Source organism: Ovis aries, chromosome 16 (genome assembly GCF_016772045.2).
Source record: "Ovis aries strain OAR_USU_Benz2616 breed Rambouillet chromosome 16, ARS-UI_Ramb_v3.0, whole genome shotgun sequence".
Classification (NCBI taxonomy): Eukaryota; Metazoa; Chordata; class Mammalia; order Artiodactyla; family Bovidae; genus Ovis; species Ovis aries.
This window is the reverse complement of record NC_056069.1, coordinates 31,366,976-31,379,697: the sequence shown is the minus strand read 5'-3', so window position 1 is coordinate 31,379,697 and position 12,722 is coordinate 31,366,976. Positions and strand designations below refer to the sequence as shown.

The window sequence follows — 12,722 nt, the reverse complement described above, 5'->3', positions numbered from 1 at the left end:
ATCAAATGTCATTCATTGAAGCAAAATGCAGGTTAGAACACTAACTTCAGTTTTCGGTTTTTGTTTTCTTTTCCAAATAAGCATTACTCTTTTAACAGAATCTGAAATGTGAAAGTAAAAGAGGAAAACAGAGCTGTTCTGAATAGAGCTGAACAGGGGATTCAGAGCCTGCTGTTTCACAAAAAGGAAAAGCGAGGTACGGAGTATTGTGAACAGATGAGCACTCCAATGTTGGAATCAAAGCTTGTGTTAGTTCTCTAGTACAAGGTTTTTTTAAAGTATAAATTTCTTCAGTCTTTACTGTGAAGTCAAGTGGCTTCCAAGTTGAGAATATTTAAGTTTCATTTTTCTTAGAATTCTGTGACAAGAGATTAGTAGGAACATCAGTCAGAAAACTGACTTTCTAGTAGGTACTTTGAATACACTGTCAAGAGTTAAGCCCCTAACCAAAGCAGTGGGAACAAAAGAAAATGATCAGACACTTACATGAACAGTCAAGACTATTTTAGTTAACCTGATCAAAAGTGGGCAAGACTGAGAAAGAGGAAAGTGAGTCAATACGCTATACAAGCTTTTAGCCTGAGCAGTTATTTAGAATATAAAAATGTAAGCAAAGGTTTGCAAAAGATGAATTTTTCTTTGTTCTTGAGTTTGTGCAATCCTCAGAAGAGGGCGAAACAAATGGAAACATAAGCCTGGAGTTGAGAGGAAGAATTAGATTCCAGAGTTATCAGCAGGCAGGTATGTGATGGTCAGATTCTAGGAGATAGGTACTATCATCAAGGGAAGTAATAAAACAGAAAAAAGACAATTCTCAGAGCCTGCAGTCTGAGGAGAGGAGGAATGGTCTGAAAATTCAAAGGATGAAGAACTGCCACAGAAGCCAAAGGAAAGGTAAATGAGGAGAGGTGCTCATAGGAGCAAATGCTGTAGAATATTTCATTGGTTCAATCTGAGACAACGATGCTTGCAGTCTTGGTAATCAAAACTGTGTGAAGAGAGAAAAATTTAAGACAAGATTAGTATCATAAATATTCAGTTCTTAAAAAGGAGGAAATTTTGAAAGACTTAAAATGTACCCTTGGCACCTTGCTCAGGACCTACACCAGGAGGTCAACCTTACAGAATCACATAGTGTTCAAGAAGTCTATTTAGATGAGGGTTAAGAGGACAATCAATTTTAAAATAAAAACATCAGCTGTCACAAAAATAGTACAATTAAGAGGATCGGTCTGCAGAGGTTTCAATGGTCAGTGAGGAGTAAAGTAGTGACAACAGTGAACAATTTTTCGCTTTGAAGAATGTCACTATTAAAAGGCAGAAGAAAAACTGGGCAGTAACTTGAAGGAGGAGGTTCTCAGAAAAAGCTGGGATTTTTTGTGCATGTTGAGGAGGGTGGGGGATTTTGTCTCTTAATAATTTATCAACTCCTATGTGGAATTTTTGGTTCTCATAAGTGAACCGTGATTAAATATTTAAGATGTAGTTTACCTGAGAAAAAGCAATGAATGGCCAGGAATAGATGGACATGGCAACTCACTGGTAAGAAGGCATATGAAGAAGATTCTAGCAGTGATATTAAAGGAAGGTTTGAAGATAAAAGGACTTAAGAGTTTTAGAAAGGTTATGAAAGCACAGTGAAAGACTGTCATAAAAAATGTAAAACACATGCATTCTTGAGAGCAGAGCCTGCTCAAGGATATCAAGCAATAGCGTCTCACGTGCATAACAAAGGAAGATTCAAGGAATTTCTGGAAATCCAGCAAGGAGACCACTAGAATACAGGCTCTACAAAGATAAGAACTTTTCATCCACTGCTGTATCCCCAGCCCTTGATTCATGGTTAAGTATTCAATTCTTTTCTGAACAAGTGAGTGAATACAGCTAACTCTGGATTACGGTTACTGTCAGGAAAAGCTTCTCTCATAATCAGACTTTATCCTAAGACTCAGGGGAAAAATCAAGAATATTGCTGTTCTGTGACTGAGAAAAACTCTTAGCTTTGACAAAGGGTAAAAGGGTAAGGCCAGAGAATAATATATCAGGGCAGGAGTAGTAAGCTTCCCAGGTAGCAAAATGGTAAAGAATCTGCCAACAATGCACGAGATGCAGAAGACACAGGTTGGATTCCTGGGTAGCCCTGTGAGTGCTCTAATGGGCATGTCCCCCGTTCTGTGTCTAGTCCTTAAAGTTTTGATATGGGCCAGACTCATTCTTGGGGCTTCCCTGGTGGCTCAGCCAGTAAAGAATCTGCCTGCAATGCAAGAGACCCTGGTTTGAACCCTGGAGAAGGAAATGGCAACCCACTCCAGTATTCCTGCCTGGGAAATCCCAAAGTCAGAGCCTGGCCCGCTACAGTCCATGGGGTCATCAAGAGTCAGACATGACCGAGCACGAATGCACTCAGCAAGCTTGAATGCCTATAGAATCCAGGTGGATTACAGGCAAATGAAGTAAGCCGGTGAGCAAATTAGAGCTTACACACTATCTAAAGGGGCTGCCTCTATTCAGCTCCAGCCAACATTTGCTCTATCAAAATAGCAGTCCAGTATGGCCAGATCTTATGATCTCAAAGAAACCTCAAAAAAAAAAAAAAAAAAAATCAGCTGTGCAGTATCTAAGTACTGGTAAATTATAAACCCCCCTTTAAAAAAAATACTCAGGGCCAAAGAAGACACACCTGCAGGCAACATGTGAGCCATGGGCTTCCAGTCTTCAGTTTGCTCTGGCAAACAGAGCCAACCTGGAGCTGATCTACAAGAGATTAAGGAGTGCCAAGAAGATGGCAATGGCTCAAAGAAATCGACTAACATGGCTCAATACACTGCTCTCAGGGAGTCACTTCAACTATTTAAGAAACTAGCTGGTATGAATGAAAAAACTACATCCCTCTCACCAAACAGCCCAAATCACTGGGAAAGCAAACAAATGAGAAATCATTTGTGGCTGTTAAGGTAAGTATCCTTAAGACTTACTCAGCTACTCAAAACTCTCAAACGGTTCCTTTCTTCTCTAAGCCAAAAACAGTTTCGGGGCAAGAATCCAAGCTGCTCTCATCTACTTTACATGATTGATGGCCCATTCCACCCCAAGTCAACTGCTCTTCCTGCTATGCCTGTACTTTCCCCTCTCCAGCCCCAAAGCTCTTTCCTAATGCAGTCTTAAGATGCATGAAGTTTCTAAAATATGGAATAAAAATATGGAATAAAAATAAAAATATGGAATAAAAAGTTCTCCTTTACAAATACAGAAGTAAAGTCCCTCCAACTCTCACCCTCAAAGCAACAAAAGAGGTGTGCACCATTAGTTGATCAGGGACTTTTCAAATTAAAAAAGATAACACACCCATTGGAATAGCTAAAATTAAAATAGTAAATACCAAGTACTGATAAGGAATTAAACTAACTGGAAACCATATGGTACTCAATGAATACACTGCAATCAGTCTTTTTGGAAAAGTATTCAGCAGTCTTTACTAAACCTAGCTACCGTATGTCCCAACAACTCCACTCCTAGATATATACCAAACACAAACAAGGACAAATATCCACCAAGACATGGACAAGAACAGCAGCCCCAAACATAATAGCCCAACTGTGAAAGCCAAACAATCATCAACAAATATTCACACAGTGCACTGCAACAAGAATAAATCACCTCCAGTAACATGCTGCAATACTGATTAATTTTGATGTTGAATGAAAAAGAAAAATAGTGTATTCTATGTGACTCCATTTATATGGAATTTTGAACAGAAGCAAAATTACTGTTAGATCAAAATAGTGGTTACCTTTGGAGAGCAGTGGGCTTCCATTATGGCTCAGCTGGTCAAGAATCTGCCTGCAATGCGGGAGACCTGGGTTGGATCCCTGGGTTGGGAAGATCCCCTGGAGAAGGGAAAGGCTACCCCCTCCAGTATTCTGGCCTGGAAAATTCCATGGATTGTATAGTCCATGGGGTCACAAAGAGTCAAGACACAACTAAGCGACTTTCACTTTGGAGAGCAGTAATGGGGAGGAGGAGAGGAGACAAGAGTGGGCTGTGGGGATGATGATAACGTTCCTTTTCATTATCTGGATGCCCAAGTATTTTCACTTTGTGAAACTTTGAGCTAAACCTGAGTTACACTATTCCGTATACTTATATGTCAAAAAATGAAGAACAGAAGAGACAGGACTTATGCTAAAGTATTATCATTTCTTCAATCCTGAATGGTCCCTGCCCTATTTATCTACAATTACTATGCATTTACCATCACAACAATTCTTTTCTCTGTATCCCAACCATGCTTGTTTTCTCTTGAGATTTAAGTGACACCAATTTCTAACATTTATATTATTGACAAAGATGAATCTGAAAGTTCTTTATACCTAAACACTTTATCAAAACTCCCTACATTTCTATATAACCGTTAATTAGAACCAGAAACACTTCTATTTTAACATAACAGAGCCCAGATGTATACTTAACATTAAAATACCTACCACAATTAGCCCGCAGCAAAACCACTGTTTAATTTACCCTACAGTTACCATGAATATCCAGCTGACCTGCTAAAATCAAATTAAAAATTAACTTTTCCAGGCCACTATTCTATAGATCATCCATAAAGTCAGGACACAGACTTCAGTTTTATAGACTGAAGATGTCCTTGACCACTGTAAATTTATTAAATTATAGATGGTGGAAATACAGCAATGAACAAAATAGACAAGACTGTCTACTCTCAAGCTTACGTTTTGATACCTTGACTGTAATAACTACCTCAAATATAATAAATACATTCCTGAATTACTTGTTTCCTCATGATTTCAATACATTTATGTTTTTACGTGCGGTACAGAAAGCACACCAGCATACTGATAAATGATGTAATAACCACATTCTTCCAGTAATACTAAATTAGAGTTGTAGTAAAAAGGTGTACTTACCGTATAATTAGAAGAATAACTTGATGGGTAGAATTCAGGAGCGTTTACAGACAGCTTAGACATTAATACAGGAGCTACAACCACCTGGGGTTTAGCCATTGCTGACTCCGAATTCTGCTGTGGGATGTTATCCGGCGAACTAGATGGAGCTCTCAGGGGCCTCGTTTGTTCTGAGAAAGGAAAAAAAAAAATTGGTGTCAAATGCTTTCATTCCTTTGGATAACAACTTACATATACGGAAAAGCCATCTGAGCAAGACTGGTTTCTAAGTCAAAAAAGAACCATCACGAAATTTAAGGTTATCGCCAGGATAGCTGCAGAGAGCCTGCAAAAAGGAACAATAGACTTGCTTTAATCATTCTATGAACATACTGCTTTCTAAATAAACACGTGAGAGCTTATTTTTCCTTTTTTCTTTTTTAAAGAGTCGGTTAAAAAGAGGTGGGTGCCCGCCTCAGGCCTCCCCTTCGGGGGCAGGGGAGGGGGAGGCGAATTTTACTTCCTCCCGGGACAGGAGAACTCGGAGGGCGCCACGGGCCCCTCCCCCCGCCGGGGCGCACAAAGGATTCCGGCGGCCACCTTCCAAACCCGGTTCTGGGCCCGTCCCCACCCCGAAACAACCGGGCCCTTAGGGGAACGCTCTCGGGGAAGCAGGGGGTAAAAGAGGGGACAGCGCGCCTCCCTCGGGGGCGCGCGGAGGGCCGTGGTGGGGGAAGCGTTGGCCCAGGAGGACGGGGTCCCCTAGAGCGGCTCCGTACCTGGGAGCGCCCCGGGCCGGGCAGGCCGCTGGGGGCCGGCGGGGACCTCGCACTGGGCCCCTGGCGGCGGGGCCGTCCTGGGCTGGCGCAGCGGCGGCGGCTGCAGGAAGCCCGGAGCTTTGGGTTGCGGCGGCGGCGGCGGCGGCGGCTGGTGCCGCGGCCGCTCAGCAGGCCCCGCTCCGTTCGGGAAACCAGCGCCCTCAGGCCCGCCCCCTCCGCGGCCCAGGCCCCGGCTCCGGCCCCGACCAGCACCTGGGGCCCGATCGAAACCGTCCGACATGCTCCTCCTCCTCCTCCGGGGGCCGCTGCTGCTGCGCTCGGGAGAGGACGCGAGGGGAGGCGCCGCGGGGCCGGCTCTCGCCGCGGCGCTCACTCAGGCCTCATGGAGGAGGAGGGCGGCGGGTCCCCGCTAGGCTCCTCAGCGCTTCGGGCGGGCGGAGCGGACGGCAGCTAAAGCAACCCCCGAACCCGCCGCTCCGGAGCGCCCGCCCCCCGCGGCTAGCCTCGGCTTTCCGACTCTCCCCCCAAATCCGGCGCGGCGGGGGCGAAGGCAGGTCACAGCGGCCCCCCGCGGCCCGGAGGCCCCGGGCGCGCCGGCCTCGGCTCCTCCCGTTCGCGGCCGGCGGGCTGGCAGCCGCGGCCCAGCAGGCGGTCCGGCGAGCGGCGCCTAGGCCGCGGGGGCCGAGCGGGGGGCTGAAGGGGGCGCTTACCCCTGCTAGGCCCGGCCTGCGCGATGGTTCTCGGGAGAGAAGTGCGAGACTGACGGTTGAGGCGAGGAAATAAATAAATTACGGGGGGAGGGGGCGTGGAGCCGGCGCCAGGGTTCGCGGACGCGCACCTTCCGGGGGCGCGCAGGTGTGTTCAATGTGCGGGCGCAGGCGAGACCGGAGGACTGGCGGGCAGCCGGGCAGTGGAAGCTCGCCTGCCACCTGCTACGATAGCCGCGGGGGAAGGGAGGAGGAACAGAATCGACAGACGCCTCCCACCCCCGCTCCTCTCAATTCACTGTAGGTGTTTAGCACAGTAGGTCACAGTGTGACCAAGCTTTACTCTCTTCTCTTTTTTCTTACCCTCCAGAAATTTTAAGAAAATACACTACCCTTCAATGAAATGCCTCTCTTTTTCATCTTCTGCCAGTGCTGTCTAATCAAAATATGAGAGCCACAAATGCAAGCCACTGACATAATTATAAATTTTTTAGAATGCACCTTACGCGAGTGAAAAAAACAGGTGAAATTAATTTACATAATATCATTTACTTAAACAAGTAGACCCCAAATGGTATCATTCCAACATGTAATTAATAAAGATATTGAGATTTTTTTTTCATACTAATCAAAATCCAATGTGTATTCTAGACTTCTGGCATATCTCACTTAGGATGAAGCCATTTGAAGTGCTCAGTAGCCCTCTGAGGCTAGTTGCTACTGCACTGCACAACAAATTTCTATTCATTATTTATGTGTAAATTATTGTTTTTTTAAAACCAGCTTTGATGGTGCTAAAGCCAAATGAGGGGAAAATGTAAGTAATAAAAAGGAGAAAAAAATGATTTTTTCACTATGAAATTAAAACATCTTCACAAATTGATTGTAGCCCTGTATTTTAAGCAAGGCTTAATGTTTTTCAATTTTGTCATCTTGAGAATCATTTGTTAGGAAAAAAGAAACCTCCTGTTAACAATTTCTTTGTCTTGCTAATAAAGAAAACATTGACATCTTCGCCTAAATGAAGGAGGAAAATAGCTTTGATGAAGGTGTGCATTCTCAGTCCTGTCCACTCTGTGCAACCTCATGGACTATAGCCCGCCAGGCTCCTCTGTCCATGGGATTCTCCAGGGAAGAACACTGGAGTGGGTTGCCATTTCCTCTGCCAGGGGATTTTCCCAACCCAGGGATGACACCCACATCTCCATCTCCTGCATTGGCAGGTGGATTCTTTATCATGGAGCCACCTGTAAAGCCCTAATGAAGGCAATCACGAATAAATGATTAACACTGTTGATTGTTGGCAAAAATAAGTCAGAGATGGAAGCCAGCAAAAAGTGGGGTTCCTCAGTGCTGAGAAAGAATGTAGGGTTCAAAGTAGGCCAGAAGTTTGGTCTGGATCCTGGTTTAGACCCTTAATGCCTAGGTGGTCTTGGGTAAGTAAGGGATTTAGCGTCTCTGAGCCTCAGTTTCCTCAGCTATGAAATAAAAAGTATCCTGTAGCACTAAGTATATATCACAAAGACAAGATTACAATTTCAAAATTAGATGAGATAATGCCAATAACATAAAAATTCATTCTTTTAGGCTTGCCTGGACTTTTCTATTGTGTAGGAAAGCCCCACAAACTGTATGCTCAACGACAGAGTTATCCTGTATGTTCCTCCAAAGTAGCTGATCCAATCCTGTCCCAGACTTTTGTTTGCATTCACCCCTCTTTTCTCCCCTTAGAACTTGATGGCTAGCTCCTTTTCCGTATCTGACTTTCTTATCTGAGAATGAGGCTATTCTGCATCCGTGGTGAAATCAGGTTATCTTTATAGCCCCTTTTGTTAGATAAGTTAGATAATTTAGATGTTGCTCTTTCAGTTCAGTTCAGTCGCACAGTCGTGTCTGACCCTGCAACTCCATGGACTGCAGCACACCACGCCTCCCTGTCCATCACCAACTCCTGGAGCTTGCTCAGACTCATGTCCCTTGAGTTGGTGATGCCATCCAACCATCTTGTCCTCTGTTGTCCCCTTCTCCTCCTGCCTTCAGTCTTTCCCAGTATCAGGGTCTTTTTCCAGTGAGTCTCTTCTTGGCATCAAGTGGCCAAAGTATTGGAGTTTCAGCTTCAGCATCAGTCCTTCCAATGAATATTCAGGACCGATATTTTTTTAAGATTGACTGGTTTGATCTCCTTGCAGTCCAAGGGACTCTCAAGAATCTTCTCCAACGCCACAGCTCAAAAGCATCAATTCTTCAGTGCTCAGCTTTCTTTATAGTCCAACTCTCACATCTATGCATGACTGCTGGAAAAACCATAGCTTTGGCTAGACGGACCTTTGTTGGCAAAGTAATGTCTCTGCTTTTTAATATGCTGTCTAGGTGTGTCATAGCTTTTCTTCCAAGGAGTAAGCATCTTTTAATTTCCTGGCTGCAGTCACCATCTGCAGTGATTTTGGAGCCTAAAAAAATAAAGTCTGTTACTGTCTCCATTGTTTCCCCATCCATTTGCCATGAAGTGATGAGACTGGATGCCTTGATCTTCGTTTTCTAAATGGTGAGTTTTAATCCAACTTTTTCACTCTCCTCTTTCACTTTCATCAAGAGGCTCTTTAGTTCTTTCTTTCTCTCTGCCATAAGGGTGGTGTCGTCTGCATTTCTGAGGTTATTGATATTTTTCCAGGCAATCTTGATTCCAGCTTGTGCTCCATCCAGCCTGGAGCACATGGAGCATGATGGACTCTGCATATAAGTTAAATAAGCAGGGTGACAACATACAGCCTTGACGTACTCCTTTCCTCATTTGGAACCAGTCTGTTGTTCCATGTCCAGGTCTAACTGTTGCTTCTTGACCTGCATACAGATTTCTCAGCAGACAGGTCAGGTGGTCTGGTATTCCCATCTCTTTAAGAATTTCCCATAGTTTGTTGTGATCCACACAGTCAAAGGGTTTGGCGTTGTCTTTTGCCTTCTGCCTATTTACTGTTATGTAACTTTAGCCCTGTTATGGTATAGGAAAAGTAGACCTGGGGACAAACATGAATGAATTTTCTACATAGCTGTTGCTCTGATTCTTAGTCCTTCAGACTTGGGCTGGAATTATACTACTAACTTTCCTTGGTTTCCAGCTTGCAGACAGTAAATCATGAGACTCCTTAGCCTCCATAATCACATAAGCCAATTCGCATTATAAATTGTAGCTGTCTCTATATCTATCTTCTGTAATTATATTTCTCTGAAAAGCCCTGAGACAGAAATTGACGCTGAGAAGTGTGGAGCAGCTGTAACAAACACCAAAAAAATGTGGTAGTGGCTTGTGAACTGGTTAATGGGTAGAGGCTGCTTGTGATTTTTTTTCTTTTCTTTTTTTTTTAGCTGCATGAAATGTGTGGGATCTTAGTTCCCAGAACAAGGAACTTGCCCCCTGCAATGGTAGCATGGAGTCTTAATCACTGGACTGCCAGGGAAGTCCCTGGTAGTGATTTTATAAAAGCTAGAAAAAGTTGATATTGCCATGAAGGGACTGTTAAAGGTAATTCTGATGACAGCTCAGAAAGGAAAGAGGAGCACTGTAGAGAAAGCTTCCGTCTTCTTAGCGAATACAAATAATCACATACAGAGTGTTGGTAGAAATAGGGATACTAAAGATGATTCCAATGATGTCTCAGAGAGAAGATGTCATCGGACAATGGCAGAAAGGCGTTCCGTATTACAAAGTGGCAAAGATCCTCTACAGCTGTGAACCTGTGAAACCAGCTCAGTGATGTTTCCACCTAGTCTATGGTATTTTGTTAAAGCAGCCCAAATTAAGCCTTTACCCAGAGAAATGAAGATTTATGTCCACACAAAAACTGGTACCCAAGCTCTTATAATAGCTCATAATAGTCCCACACTGGGAATAATATAAATCCTTTAACAGATGAATGGCTGAACTGTGGTATTCATACCATAAAATACCATTCAACAAGAAAAAGGAAAAACCCCTGATAAATAGAACTTTGATGGCTCTTGAGGGATTATGCTGAGTTTAAAAAAGAAAGTAATTTCAAAGGTTATTGTATGATTCCATTTGTACAACTTCTCTCAGTGAGGCAGCAGTGAGCAGTGACTAGAAGTTAGACCTTAATTCTCTGCCCAGGAACTGAACATGGGCAACCTGTGTGAAAGCCAGGAATTCTAGCCACCAGATCAGCAAGGGCTAGAGGCTAGAAACTAATTTTCCTGGGATCTTTGTGCCCCAGTGAAAAATGCATTTATCACAGAGGCAGAAAATGTAAATGCAAGTACGAAGCTTATTATTAGGGACATAGCACAGCAACAAGTGGGAGAGCACAGAGAGAAATGGTTTGTTTAGTTAAGACAGAAGCAAGGAGAGAGAGACACACCCGGGAGAAAGGCTGTGGGTGTCCCCCCTCGTGAGATGGGGCACAGTAAGGAGACAGTTAAATCACTTATATAGGGCAGTTCTTCTGGGTCTTTGTCTTGCTTCAGGCCAATTATCTGGTCTCTTTTTTCATACCTGACATATCCTAGGACATGCACCTGAGTGCACACGCACCCCTCAGCCAAGGTGGATCTTGAAACGAGGGCTTCTAGAAGGAGCAAGACTTATTATGGCCTGGCATTATTCCTTGACTTCTGACCCACAAGGAGACTTTCTGCCCATGTGTAGTATCCCTCTTCCCAAAAGAAGGGGGAGCTGAGATCCCTTAATCCTTTACTCAGACAGAGTTTTGCCCCTCTTTGTCCTTACCATGACTATTACCTTGACTATTGCCATGACTATTACCCTAAGGTGTTTATAAGGACAAACACTGATTATTTACCCTCTTTCTGTTGTTACTTCCATTTTGGAGGGCAAACAGGAGAGTGAGTGTAAATGCCTTCACTCGAGGCCACCTGTCTCTTGTCTCAAGAAATGGTAACAGTTATTAAGTACCCAACCTGAAGCCCACTTCTTCATGACCCATGAAATAAAAACAGGAGGCCAGTTGTAAATGTCTAACCTGAAGGCCATCTATCTCCTACATCACAACTTTGAAATGACAATATTATCAAATCTCTTACTATTATATAGTAGAAGTGACAAATAGATTCAAGGGATTAGATCTGATAGAGAGCCTGAAGAACTATGGAAGGAGGTTCATGACACTGTGCAGGAGGCAGTGACCAAAACCATCCCAAAGAAAAAGAAATGCAAGAAGGCAAACTGGTTGTCTGAGGAGGCCTGACAAATAGCTGAGAAAAGAAGAGAAGCGAAAGGAAAAGGAGAAAAGGAAAGATATGCCTATCTGAATGCAGATTTACAAAGAAGAGCAAAGAGAGATAAGAAAGCCTCAACTGAATAGTGCAAAGAAATAGAGGAAAACGATAGAATGGGAAAGACTATAGATCTCTTCAAGAAAACTAGAGATACCAAGGGAACTTTTCATGCAAAGGTGGGCACATTAAAGGACAGAAACGGCAAGGACCTAATAGAAGCATAAGAGATTAAGAGGTGGCAAGAATACACAGAAGAACAGTACAAAAAAAAGATATTAATGACCCAGATAACCATGATGGTGTAGTCACTCACCTAGAGTCAGACATCCTGGAGTGTGAAGTCAAGTGGCCCTGAGGAAGCATCACTATTAACAAAGCTAGTGGAGGTGATGGACTTCCAGCTGAACTATTTCAAATCCTAAAAGATGATGCTGTTAAAATGCTGCACTAAATATGCCAGAAATTTGGAAAATTCAGCAATGGCTACAGAGCTGGAAAAGATCAGTTTTCATTCCAATAAAGAAGGGTAGTGCCAAAAATTGTTCAAACTATCGCACAGTTGCACTCATCTCACACACTAGCAAGGTAATGCTCAAAATTCTCCAAGTGAGGCTTCAAAAGTACGTGAACCAAGATCTTCTAGATGTATAAGTTACATTTGGAAAAGGCAGAGGAACTAGAGATCAAATTGCCAAAATCCGCTAGATCATAGAAAAAGCAAAAGAATTCCAGAAAAACATCTGCTTTACTGATTATGCTAAAACCTTTGACTGTATGGATTACAACAAACTGGGAAATTCTTAAGGAGATGGGAATAACAGGCTACCTTACCTGCCTCCTGAGAAATCTGTATGCAGGTCAAGAAGCAACAGTTAGAACCGGACATGGAAAAACAGACTGGCTCCAAACTGGGAAAGGAGTACATCAAGCCTGTATACTGTCACTCTTCTTATTTAACTTATATACAAAGTACATCATGCGAAGTGCCAGGCTGGATGAAGCACAAGCTGGAATTAAGATTGCCGGAAGAAATATCAACAACCTCAGATATGCAGTTGATACCACTCTAATGGCAG

At 43.4% G+C, this 12,722-nt stretch overlaps 1 protein-coding gene across 4 annotated transcripts in view; it reads right to left on the bottom strand.

Annotated features, from left to right (window-relative positions):
• The window catches only part of PAIP1 (poly(A) binding protein interacting protein 1), a 29,285-nt gene extending 22,702 nt beyond the window's left edge, over positions 1-6,583 (bottom strand). Inside the window, exons 1-2 of one of the 4 annotated variants that reach the window (XM_042233810.2) lie at positions 6,528-6,583; positions 4,932-5,101 (exon numbers count right to left, since the gene is read on the bottom strand). In XM_042233810.2, the coding sequence (XP_042089744.1) occupies positions 4,932-5,030 (99 nt within the window). In that variant the 5' untranslated portion in view covers positions 5,031-5,101; positions 6,528-6,583. Of the gene's footprint in view, positions 1-4,931; positions 5,102-5,689; positions 6,204-6,399; positions 6,445-6,527 lie in introns of those variants that run through there. The other 3 variants (XM_027980081.3, XM_027980079.3, XM_027980080.3) reach the window with 3 other exon arrangements.
• Between the last annotated feature and the right edge of the window lie 6,139 nt (positions 6,584-12,722).